The 13402-nt window shown below is 50.9% G+C and overlaps 1 protein-coding gene across 2 annotated transcripts in view; it reads right to left on the bottom strand.

Annotated features, from left to right (window-relative positions):
- Nucleotides 1-13402, bottom strand: part of Parvb (parvin beta) — an 84476-nt gene extending 71074 nt beyond the window's left edge. The window contains exon 1 of one of the 2 annotated variants that reach the window (XM_052160749.1): nt 13168-13402. In XM_052160749.1, the coding sequence (XP_052016709.1) occupies nt 13168-13246 (79 nt within the window). In that variant the 5' untranslated portion in view covers nt 13247-13402. Of the gene's footprint in view, nt 1-12268; nt 12427-13167 lie in introns of those variants that run through there. The other variant, XM_052160748.1, reaches the window with a different exon arrangement.

The following is a 13402-nucleotide window of genomic DNA, read 5'->3' as shown; positions in this document are numbered from 1 at the left end:
TGCCTACAACGAGATTAAAATTCCATGTGTGCTGCTCCAACAACATCTCAAATCATTAAAATCTCATTACACTAATAACAAGTCTCCTGCATCCGTCTCAGGACAACACTCCCCCCCCCCCCCCCCCCCCCGGCAAAGGGCTTTCAAACAGCCACACAGGAAGCTGAAGAGCGTCCTATGTCCCCAGGAGAGGCTCACCTTCCCCTTGTCTCTGTGGAAGCATACGCATGCCTGGAGCAGGCTATCCCAGGAAGGAGAAGGCAGGGATGAGCCCTGGGGACCCAGTTCCTGCTCTCAGTCCTTAGACCTCCTTAAAGCCTTCCCGCAGCAAAGCAGCCATGCTAGGTGGTCCCCTTGTGTCTCTATGGCTTCCCTCCAAGGACCAGCAGCTCAGCCTTTCTTCCCTCCTGGCATCTCTTCTCTGCTGGATGGGAAGGGGTGACACTGGGCTGGCTGAGGGTGAAATACAAACACAAAGATGTCGGCACCTGTGTGACTCATGTGACCCCCCTCCCACTTCCCGCAAGGCCTTATGTTAATATCCACAAGCCTGCAGGAACATATAAAGACTCCCTTGCCTTCTGCAGGAGGCCACAGTGGTCATATTCCCCGGCTCCCATCTCTGGATCCACCCAACAATCTAGTTGACTGTGTTGAGAAATGATCAGACACTTAAAACCACAGAGACCTGCAAACCTGGAGTTCTGGACGTCAGAAGACTACAGAGTTGAAGCCTTCCAGGCTCTGGGTAGGAGGTGGAACAGGGGGGAGGGGATAGGGTATGGAACAGGCACAGGACACTACTAGGAACTCTCGCTTCTGGCTTCCTCATTCAGCTCCTGGGCCCCCTCCATAGCCCCCTCTCTGGTTACCACCTCTCACTCTCCTCCAAGAAGAACCTTCTTGTGGGGCTGGAGAGATGGCTCAGCGGTTAAGAGCACTGACTGCTCTTCTGAAGGTTCTGAGTTCAAATCCCAGCTCACAACCATCCATAATGAGATCTGGTGCCCTCTTCTGGCCTATAGGCATATACTTGCAGGGAGAAAGATGTGTACATAATGTATATGCATATACATGCAGGCAGAAAGAAGTATACATAATAAATAAATAAATCTTAAAAAAATAATAATGCAGCCAGTCACTCCCACAGCATTTTTCTGACTCTGGTGCTAAGTGTCACACAAATGCCAGGGCTAGATCTTCTAAAGGAGAGGGTGCCTCCAGCTGAGGTGAGACAAGAGACCCTCACCGCACCCAGCCTTTGTCCTTCCATAAGGCAGGAATCACCATATGGGGTCACTTTCCAGCCATTCATGAGGTGAGCATGGGCCATGAGTGGCAGGGGACCCAGAGTCTCAGTGACCCTGTCACTGTGACCACCCACTTGGCTTCTGTTCTGGCTTGCTTTGTTTTTCAATTCATGTGCTGTTTCTCTCACAATTTAGGTAGTCTTCTATCAAAAATAAACATAAGCCTGGTGGTGGTGGTGCATGGCTTTAGTCCGAGCACTTGAGAGACAGAGGCAGGTGGATCTCTGTGAGTTCAAGGCCAGCCTGGTCTACAGAGTGAGTTGCAGGATAGTCGGGGCTACACAGAGAAACCCTGTCTCAACAAATAAATAAAGGAATTAATAAACAAACAAATAAAAATACGTACACACACATGCATGCATTTATACGTATAAGCATAAATACTCAAGCTCGTACGCGTGCACATTGTGACTGTGGTTTGTAAGGAGACATGGTCCACTGTGAGCATCACCATGCCCTAGGGTTGGGCCCTGGACCGGAGGAGAGAAACTGAGCTGAGCATTAAGTATGCATGCATTCATTTTCTCTCTGCTCTTGACTGTGGATACGATGTGATGTGACCAGCTATCCGATGGCACATAATTAGAAATTTTCTAGAATTATAAGCCAAATAAAACCAGGTATGGTGCCGCATGCCTGTAATCTCAGCACTTGGGAGGCAGAGGCAGGCGGATCTGAGTTCGAGGCCAACCTGGTTTACAGAGTGAGTTCCAGGACAGCCAGGGCTACACAGAGAAACCCTGTCTCAGAAAAAAAAAAAAAAAAAAGGAGCCAAATAAACCTGTTTCTAGTCATGATATTTTTATCACAATGACAGAAATGAAACTAAAACACACATACACATACATACATACACACACATATACATACATACATACATACATACACACACACACACACACACACTTCAAATATGGACACCTATAACCTTTACCTTGAAAGACAATGTTAAAGAAGAGGAGGAGGAAGAGGAGAAAGAAAAGTACAAATTAATCTTTGGGCAATATGTCTTTCAAATCCCATTGATACTAAATCGGTCAAGCCACACCACGTGGGCTGAGCTGGAGACCGCTCCATCCGAACATTTAAGGCTTAGGCCTGGGGGGGTTCCAGCTCCCTGCAGTAACCTGAGCCTTGGCAACCGAGCAGGCAGCTGCTTCCAGAAGCCTCTAGACTTAAGCACGTGGTACACACAAGCCCTAGGAGATGTAAAAATCTTTGTGGCCTCTTTAACTTTTCAATACCTTGACAGTAAAGCCTAGATTCTTGGGATTTGTAAGTTTTTCAATGAGAAGAAGTGTAAAAAGGCATAACTTTTCTAAAGAGCAACACTTTTTAAAAAGAATAAACTCCCAAGGCGGCGCTGCCTGGGGAAACCCATGTGAAGGATGTGTGCTAGTCAGCCAGCAAGGAGAGCTCAAATAGCAAGCCAGAGTCGGTATTTCAGAAGAGCTAAGTCTGAGGCCCCTGTGTTCCCCAACCAACACATAAGCCTAGGAAATAACCCAGCATCTGCTAAGGCTCCCTGACCCTCTGGCTGGGCTGACTGACACCCCATGGAGAGGCAGGCTGGAGCAAAGACCTCCAGCTTTCCTGGCACTGGCCTCAAGTTGTGGTACCCAGCAGAGGGTTCGGGTATCTGTTGCGTGTGGCACAAACCATAGGCACAGAGCAAGGGCTTCCAAGAGAGTACTTCCGGGTCACAGGGGGGGGGGACATTGTGTTTAGAGTTCATTGTCAACTTGACATACTCTAAATTGCCTGGTTATAGTGTCAATGAGGGATTCTCTAGACAACAACATTGGTCTGTGGGTGTGTCTGAGGGGAACTGTCTTTTTTTTGGGGGGGGGGTAATGGGTGCTGTGTGCCCATGGATATCAGAAGAGGGTGTCAGATCCTCTGGAACTGGTGTTACTGATGGTTGTAAGCTACCATGAGGGTGTTGAAAACCAAGCCCAGTCCTCTTTGAGAGCAGCCTATGCTCTTAACCACTGAGCCATCATGCTGGTCCTGTGGAACAGTAGTTCTCAACCTGTGGGGTCTCAACCCCTTCCACAGGGGTCGTCCTCTGAGACCGTTAAGAAAACACAGACATTTACATCATAGTTCATAACAGTAGCAAAATTGCAGTTATGAAGTAACAAGGAAAATAATTTTATAGTTGGAGGTCACCACACTATGAGGAACTTTATTAAAGGGATGCATCATTGGGAAAGTTGGGAACCACTGCTGTTGGGGATTGTCTTGGTTGCCTTAATTGATGTGGGAAGACCCAGCCTGAAAGTGGGCAGGCACTCCCTGGTTGGAACCATTAATGAGAGAAAGTTGAGGACTGAGCTGGCATTGAACCTGTGCTTAACTGGCTGTGGCTGCTGCTTCAAGTCCCTGCCGACTGCCACCAATGAGGGCTGTAACTTAATTGTGACCTAGAATGGATCCTTGTGTTGTGTTTGTTAGCGTGTTGGCCAGAGCGACAGAAATGTTACTAGAATCCAGTCAGGGTCCTGGCTTTCCTTGAGGCAGAGATTTTGGCCACTCAGCATCCAGCCACCTGCATCCCGATGGAGCTCTGAAGGACAGCGCAGCCAGGGCTACTGAAAAGATCTGAGCCCAGGAAGGTTTCTGTTCCAGCAATACCACTCACATAAGTGGAGAGACCCTGGCTTTCCAGCACCCTTTTCTCAAAGGCTCCGACACACCCTCACACATTCTGTTATCTAGGCAAGTTTGCTCCCAAGTGGGAATCCACTTGACCCCTTGCTCTACCACCAAACCAAAGCAACCACTTATCAGCATCCATCAGTAAAGAACACTTCTTAGCAGCCGCCCCAAGCTGACATGGCTCCTTCCTGGAATCCTAAGGAAGAGGCTGCTGTGTTCAGGGTGGCAGACATGGAGTCTGGTAGAGATGAAGTCACGGGTCCCGGCAGCCAGGTTGTAAACTCTGTACCCTCACGGTGATGCCCCTGAGGCCCAACAGCTGTGCCTCTACAAACCAACTAGCACCAGCTCAGCAGGACAGTGATTCTACCTCTGCCAGCTCAGCAGTATTCACTTAACCTCCATTGGCCTTGCCACCCCGACCCGCCCCGCCCCACCCCACCCCGCCCCACCCAGTAAGAATGAAGGTGAGATCCCACAGCATGGAGTGTGGGTCCCCACAGCAAGGCACGCCCCTCTTTTGAGTATGTGTTACTAAGAATTAATGGTGCAGACGCCTGCAACGGATTGCTCATGACTGCACTCTCTTACCCCCAACATCATTTGCATAGATAAGATTAACACCATTAAGCCAAGCTGAGTTTATATTCCACTTCATAAGACTGGGATGTTTTCCAACCCAAACGCACTCATTAGGCGTTTACTTTCCTAAAAAGTGAAACACGCAGCCAATGTAAAGAGAAGAAAACGTTTTCTTCGAGTGCAGGTTTTTTTTTTTTTCTCCTGTGATGAATCATGTATTTGCCAAGAAGAAAATAGCTAGGTACATAGAGTTGACCTCGGCCAGGCACAGCAGGGCGGAATCAATCAAAGGAGCACTTTAGAACCAGCGCCGCAGGTGTTGGCCCATTACAGTGTCTAAACACCCGTTAATTATTCTGAGGATTGGATGAGAGCAACTGGGTGAGCAGCCTCCGGAGGGTTCCGTAAATACTAATTCCAGACAGGTGAGATGGAAATTCAAAGCAGGGTGCCTCTAAGGATCACTGGGTTGATGGCTTGGTGGACTGGATGTTTCTGGGGAGACCATGACCTCTAGGCAGCAGAATCGTGGTGTTACAATAGAAGAAAAGGCCTAGCTCAGAGAGGTAGAGATTGAAAGAGAAGTTCTCAGGGCCAAGAGGGACCTTTTTCTCAGCTGAAGCCTTGGTTCCTCTCAGGAGGCAGTCAAGAAAAGCACCCACAACAGGTCAAGATGCTCTCTGAGTACCACAGAACTCACCAGGACACTCGAAGAAATGCCTGGGTTACTGTTATGGTCAGAAAAATAATGACAAGAAACTTGATGAAGCCACACACAGCTCCCATAAAAACCCCCCTCATGTCCTCTCGGGAGATGCCCAAGCCCCAAGGGAGCAGTGCTCCTGGACCTGACAGCATCGGGAAAACAGGTGGCGGATAGCGTTGGCTGTGTACTGGGGACCTCACCTCAGAAAAGGGATGGCTGGAGAGCCTGAGGACACAGGAGTGAGGGCCTGGTCCACCTAACTGGCCCTTCCTTCATGAACCAGGAGCTGCCCCCCCACCCTGCCCCAGCAAGATGGCCTCCTTAAGGATCATCAGGGAAGAAAAGGGCTACAGCTCAGCTCTCTGGTACTCCAGGACTTAGCATGACACAGTTGACTCCATCCCAGTACCCAGAGAAAGGCTCTGTGGAGCAGGTTCTCTTTGTTGGCTAGGTCGCTAGAGCCTCGCAGCTCCCTGTTCCTCTTTCCACCAGAACATTCTAGAAACCACAGCGCACATGCTTCCATTCCTCACCTGCTGGCATCCCCCTGCCCCCTCCTCTCTCCACCCCACTGAGGCTACAGGGCTGAAGCAGACTCCTCCTCCATCCACATCAGGTGGCTTCCAAACTGGCCTTCAAGGCCACTAATGAATGTCACTCAAATAGGTCATTCTTGCTGTGTACCCCCAGGATCTCCCTCTGTGGCTGACCGTGGCCCCACATGTCAAAACACAGCCCAGACACAAGGCACACCCTGCACTCCCCCAAAAGGGCCTTGTTGAGGGGTCTTCTCTGGGCACTCTCCCCTCCCTCCGCCTAATTACAGCCAGCCATCTTTTTATTCTCTCTCTCTCTCTCTCTCTCTCTCTCTCTCTCTCTCTCTCTGGCTCTTTGGAGACAGGGTTTCTCTGTGTAGCCTTGGCTGTCCTGGAACTCACTCTGTAGAGAAGGCTGGCCTCCAACTCAGAAATCCTCCTGCCTCTGCCTCCCAGAGTGCTGGGATTACAGGCGTGTGCCACTACGCCCGGCCATCTTTTATTCTCAAGCAAAGACAAGTCCTGGTTAGGTCTCATTGTCAACCTTGGCACACCTGGGAAGAGAGAACCTTAATGGAGGATCTGCCTTGACCAGATTGACCTGGTCTGAATTGATGATTGATGCGGGCGGGCCTGGGCTCTATGAGCTGAGCCCATCATAAGCCAGCAAGTAAGCCAATTAGCCGCCTTCCTCTGTGGCTCCCTCTTCTCTTCCTGCCCTGACTTCTCTCAGTGATGGATTGTAACCTGGAAGTGTGTCTTAGGGTTTCCATTGTTGGGAAGAGAGAGACCATGACCAACTCTTACAAATGCAAGCATTTAGTTGGAGCCGGCTTTCAGCTTCTGAGGTTCAGTCCGTTAGCATCATGGTGGGAAGCATGACGGTGTCCAGGCAGACCTGGTGCTGGAAGAGTCAAGAGTTCTTCATCTTGATCCAAAGGCAGAAGCAAGGGACTCTTTTATAAGCAGCCAGGAGGAGGGGCTCTTCCACACTGGGCGGAGCTTGAGCACAAGGAGCCCGCAAAGCCCGCCTCCACAGCGACGCACTTCCTCCAACAAGGCTACACCTACTCCAACAAGACCACGCTTGACCACTTCTCACGGCCAAGCATATTCAAACATTCACAAAGTAGTAGCCAAATAGACTCGTTCTTCCCTCAAGTTGTTTTTGGTCAATGTTTTATGTACAATACAATGTACAATACAACAGGTCATTAGCTCCAGCCGGAACCCCAGCCCCTCAAATCTACCTGTGTATCCCCAAGAAGCCCAGTCACCACATCTACTCACTGCTCCCCCAACCAGCCTTGCTTTCCTGAGTATGGGACCTGAGCCAGGTTGGCTCCCGGGGTCCCCAGCACACAGCCAGCTGTCTGCCACTTGTTTCCTGATGCCCTCAGATCTAGGAGCAACTCTTTCCCTAAGGTCTGGGCCTCAGGGGCACTGGCTTCCCTCCCCCTTTCCTACTAGAATCCCCTGGGACATCGACAAGTTGGTTGCATTATATTTTCTTCTTTCACAGCCAGCGCTGAGTAAATTTCAGAAGCTTGGGGCTGGAGATGCAGCTCTGGGGGTGGAGCGCTCACCCAGCACGCACCAGGCTCAGGATGGGACTCTCAGCACCGTGTGAGCCAGGCGCAGTAGCCCATAGACACAGGGAGGAGACTGGACAGTGAGTGAAGGCAGCCAATGTGAAAAGCCTCGAGTCAAGCATTAGGATTCCAGTCCAGGAGTCTAGAAAAGGCAAACTGTGGAGATTGTTAAAAAAAATCAAAGAGGTGCCAGGCAGGAGTGGCTTCCAGCACTCGGCAGGCAGAGGCAGTCGGATCTCTGTGAGTTTGAGACCAACCTGATCTGCAGAGTGAGTTCCAGGATGGCCAAGACCACACAGTGAAACCCTGTCTCAAAAAAAACAAAAACAAAAACAAAAACAAAAACAAAACCAAAACCAGGGGCTGGAGAGATGGCTCAGCGGTTAAGAGCACTGATTATTCTTCCAGAGGTCCTGAGTTCAATTCCCAGTAACCACTTGGTGGCTCACAAACATCCTTAATGGGATCTGATGTCCTCTTCTGGTGTGTCTGAAGACAGCTACAGTGTACTCAAATAAATAAAATAAATAAAATCTTTTTCCAAAAAAAATCCAAGAGTTTGGGGGCCTTGAAGAAGGGAGGGCCAGACAGGCAGAGCAGGAGGGATCCTTACACACTGTGAGAGCAGGCCTACTGTGAGAGCAGACCTACTGTGAGAGCAGGCCTACTGTGAGAGCAGTCTTACTGTGAGAGCAGTCTTATTGTGAGAGCAGGCCTACTGTGAGAGCAGGCCTACTGTGAGAGCAGGCCTACTGTGAGAGCAGTCTTACTGTGAGAGCAGGCCTACTGTGAGAGCAGGCCTACTGTGAGAGCAGGCCTACTGTGAGAGCAGGCCTACTGTCTGCTGTGGGCTTTGAGACGAAAACTTCTCAAGCTGGTTTAGAACTGAAATGAAGTTCCACACTGCCTGGAAGAATGGATGAGGTAGGAAGGGCAAACTCCATTCTTCACTCCAGTTTGCTAGGAAACAAGGGTGCATGTAGATAGATAGATAAATAGATAGATAGATAGATAGATAGATAGATAGATAGATAGATAGATAGATAGATAGACAATTGGTAGAGTAGATACACAGACAATACATACATACATACACACATACATACATACATACATACATACACAATTGATAGAACAGATAGGTGTATCTTTCCTCAGCACCTAGTCCTCCCTCCCCCAAACACACACGCGCACACGCATGCACGCAAACACACACACCCTGACCTCCAGAGGTTTACACTGGCCCCTGACCTCTCAGGGCCCGGACTGAGACTCCCTATAGGGAGGCCTGAGTGTTGTAGGCGGTCCCTTCCGTTTTCCAATGTGCACAGTTTAGTCACACTTCCCTTTTCTGACCGGGCCACCCTGGGACACCACCAAGTCTCCACTGGGCTGAATCACGCCCTGTTCATTCTTAGACACTTCCTGGGCTGGGTATTCTAACTCACCCCACACCCTACCCCCACCTCCTGGAATGGGACAAAGCACTTGTCCCAGTTGGTCCCTCCCATCTCTGCGACTCTGCAAGGCAGGGTGGGGTCGAATGCCCATACATCCCCAAACCTTGAATTTAACCAGCCATCCCCTCCCCCTTCCCGGCGTCCTCAGCTCAGGAAATGTCCAGAGTCCACCCTGGACTTTCTAACAAAGGAGAAAGCACAGCTAGGTGTTCTGACTGGCAGGCTGGGAAGCCCCATGCCCATCCGCTGGTCATTCCCCAGCAGGCATCGGTGCATTACTTCCCATGGCCCAAAGTTAAGGCCAAGAGCAGTCAGGAGGGCCAGTTGCCAAGGCAACAGGTCGGCAGAAATACTGGCCGTTCTCAGTGCTCAATTATTCAAGACCTCATTACACAGTGTTCACATTAGCCCTCCATTCCTTCTCCACTCCCCCGAGGAAGGACCACGAGGAAGCTACTCAGCCCTTCTGAGGCTGAGCCTTTCCTCTATTCCTGCCTCAGAGACCAATTAGGGTTTGTGACTTTCTGGTTAGAGGGGTGACAGGTACCCCAGCCTTGAGAACTGAGGCAGAAGGCCAAGCTAACTCTCGGGATGGCAATACCAGCAGAAGCAGCAGGCAGGGGGAGGTGTTGCTTGGGGTTCCAGGTGCAGGTAAACTGGGCCAGCCTGGCCCTCCATCTTCTGGACACACAAGAGTTCATAAAAGGAAAGCAAAGAAGCACTTGCAATTGGAAACTGAGGCCAGCTCATTACCTCACTGGTGCGGCCCTTGTGTTCCAATAGTGTAAGTGCCACCTCGGAGAAGCTGTAACAGGGGCAGGGAAGGCAGCTCAGTTGGCAGAGGGCTGGCATGAGTGCTTCCATCCCCAGCACTGGTGAGTTTTAAAAACAGTCAAAAGGCAGGTGTGGCTTGCCTGTCACCTCAAGTCAGGGAAGGTGAAAACAGAGGACCCGAGTTGATCCCAGTCAAAGAGCTCCAGGTTCTGTGGGTGACTTTGGCTCAAAAAACAAGAAGGAACCCAGTGTAGAAGCACACACTTTTAATGCCAGCCCACAGAGGGCAAAACCAGGCAGGTCTCTAAGTACTAAGCCAGCCTGGTCTATAAATTCCATGGCCAGCCGTGGTAGGTAGGTAGAAAGATAGATGAGATAGACAGATGACAGACAGACAGACAGACAGATAGATAGACAGATAGACAAGTAGATAACAGATAGATGGATAGATAGATAAGATAATAGATACATACATACATAAATAGACAGATACAAAGATTATAGATACATAGATACATACATAGACAGATACACAGATACATAAATACATAGATTATAGATATGTAGATACATAGATTATAGATACATAGATTATAGATACATAGATAGACACATAAATACACAGATGGTAGATAGGCGATAGATACATAGATAATAGTGAGAACCTGAGGAAGATACCGAGCATTGACTTCTGGTCTGTATATGTGTGTGTACACACATGAAACACACAGCAGCATTAACCATTCATAGTCTTACACATGCTTTTCTGGTTTTTGTCTTGTCTTGTTTTGTTTTGTTTTGTTTTGTTTTGTTTTGTTTGAGACAGGGTTTCTTTATGTAGCCCTGGCTGTCCTGGAACTCACTCTGTAGACCAGGCTGGCCTCAAACTCAGAAATCTGCCTGCCCTGCCTCCCAAGTGCTGGGATTAAAGGCGTGCGCCACCACTGCTTAAACAAGGTTTTCTATGAAAGATTTTCTTTCTTAGGTTTAATCTACAACATGGCCACCCCACTGCCCTGCCCTCAGACAGTCACAGCTTAGGATCCTGGGCCTTCCATAGGCCTCGACCCTAAGGCACCCATTCCCAGGGCCCTGAAAAATTGAGCCTCCCCTCTCTTTTCCAAGGCCTTGATGTATCCAAACCACATCAGATTCACATAGATGGTAAGCCACAAAAGGGTGGCACACACCTGCAGTTCCGGATTCAGGCAAGGCTGAGGCAGGAGGATCACTGGAACCCAGGGCTGAGTCCAGACTCAATGACACAGCAAAATGCCAGCTCAAAACCAAAAACCAAACCAGGTGACAGAAAGAACTCAGGTCTGTTGCCGTCCTAACCGTGAGAAGAAAACGGATTTCTAGGCAGGATTGAAATGACGGCACTGAGAAACCAACGACAGCAGTGGGTGACCAAGGGAGGTGACTTAAGTCTCATTTAGGAGATCTGATGGAGACACAGGGTCTGCAATGGGAGACTTGAGATGGGAAGAGTCCATTCCCTTAAAAATAAACCCTAGGATAAACCCTAGAGAAGAAGATCAGGCCTGCCTGCCCTCAGGGAACTGGACAATCTATTTGGTAAAGGGCATTCTGGGGTGGAAGGCCTGGGAAGGCAAGTCTGGGCAGAATGTGGGGGCCACGGTATCTTCACGGGTTCTATCAAAGTGTAGGTAGTACCACACTTCCAGACAAGTTCTGCATTTCCCTACAAGCCCTGCCTTTCAACATACCTTGAAAGGCCAGAATGAATCTGCCCATAATTTAGGGCCTGGAGGCTCCTTTAAGAGCAAATACATCATCCCTGTCCTTTGTGCCCACGGGATGATTATCAGTCACCTCCTAGGCAGGGCTTGTCTCTGGAGGCCCAGGCAGGCTTTCTAGGAGTCAGTCTGGCTCCAATGGCTGGGGGAGACCTTCAGCACACCCTAACTTGGTGGTCCCTAACAGATGATCCCCAGGAAATGTGTCTCAGAAGCTTCTTTTTACCTGTCCTTTCTCAGCAAGCCCCTCCTCCCATTTCTGGGTGAGCGCCCAGAATCTCAGCCTAGGGGCAAAAGCCTCCAGGTCAAAACAATAGAAAATTCAGGAATGTTTTTGAAAGAGGAGTGCTGGGAGCTGCGATGTCTTAGGGCACTAGCCAGGGTGCATAACTTAGATCCCTTGCAGTTTTGTTTTTTTAAAGTTTAAAATTTAAAAGTCGTTTTAAAATTACTTTCCAGCGCACGGGGCATGACCTAACCCCCGCGCGCCCCTCCCCCACCCTTGCACTGATTCCAGGTTTCCCAGGCTCCTGGCCTGTGGGTCCTGTGCCCTTTCACTGACTCCCAGCTTAGGGACGGAGCCTTGCTTGCAGGCATCACGCAGTCGGCAGCCGATCCTCTCCGCCAGCATGTGTCCAATCACTGTGACGAGAGTGTCACACAGGAACCGTAGCTTACTAGGCCTGTGTCCAGTGCAGGACGCATGTCCTGGGCACCGGGCCAGCACCGCAAAGGTCCTAGGGACAGGGACCGGCCTGTCTCAAAGGTCGCGCAGCCTGGACGCGACGGGAGGGCTCATTGGCGCCGCCGAGGCGGGCAGGGAGCGGACACACGGGGGACACCGCTGGCACCCGGCTGGCGCCAAAGGGACGCGGGGGCACACTCACCCTCCCTGGTCTTCTTCTTCCTTGCCAGCGTGCCGCCCAACTTGCCCAAGAAAGACTCGTCCTTCTTCATCTTGGGGGCCCGAGGGGTGGGCGATCGTGGTGGCGCGGAGGACATATGCGAGTGCGCGCCACCCACCGCCGGCCGGGGAGTGGCCAGGAGGGCGCGGCCGCGGCTTCCCCGCCCCTGCCTACTGACCCCGAGGTCCCGGTGCTGCAGCTGAGCTCCCCGCCCGCAATTCAGCGGGACCCTGCGCGTAGTGCCAGGCACGACCGGCCCCCTTTTATGCGGCCTCACCGTGCTGGAAGTCGGGAATCAATTAGTCCCACAAACAAGTACGGTCAGATGTTGATTGTCGGCCAGGATCCTGCCGCAGGACTAGGGCATCCCTTGGGTCGATGCTTGGGGGTGTAGTGGGTGCCTTTGTGGGACAGTAGCCTCATACACAGTGACCCTTGCCACCAAAAGAAGCCCAGGCAAAGGCTTCCATGGGGGCCACGGGTTGGAAGAATCAGAGAGGGACAGCACGGCCCAGAGAAGGATGCTAGGCTAACAGACATGGCCGGGGTTGTGTTACACAAAATTGACTGTTGCTGCTTTGGGAACAGTAGGTGAGGAACAAGGAGGGCACCAGAACGTGGTTCTAGAGACGCTGAGGAGTAGAGGCAGCATGGGAACCGAGGCGTAGGCAGAGGGAAAGCAAATGGCCTGTGGCTCTTGGAGAAGGTTGGGCGCATGGCTCGGCAGAGATAGGAGCTATCAGGACCCGGGCGAGCGTAAAGCCGCGGGCTGCATCCAGTCATGGGGGTGAGGGGGAGGTGTTTCTTCCTCTCCCTTTGTACCGGCTCAGAGCCTCACTCCCTCTGGTGAGCGGTTTCGGTTCAGTGCAGGAAATACTCACACTTTACGTTGGCAGAAGCGATGTAGCCAAGCTGGCCCTTCAGCTGCGATGCGCCCGGGCTCTCCCTGGAATTTGTCATGGAAAACAGGGTGCCCAGTGTCTAAAGAGTTAAGAGCCCATGGCGGGGATGGGTGCAGCGGGGATCCCAGTAGGAGGAGAAGGGTCAGAGAGGGCTAGGATTTAGGAAGAGATCGAGAAGACAGAGTTGCGGGGGAGGCATGGTTTCTGAAGACCA

The sequence above is a fragment of the Apodemus sylvaticus genome, chromosome 17, assembly GCF_947179515.1.
Source record: "Apodemus sylvaticus chromosome 17, mApoSyl1.1, whole genome shotgun sequence".
NCBI lineage: Eukaryota > Metazoa > Chordata > Mammalia > Rodentia > Muridae > Apodemus > Apodemus sylvaticus.
This window is presented reverse-complemented; position numbering and strand designations above follow the sequence as displayed.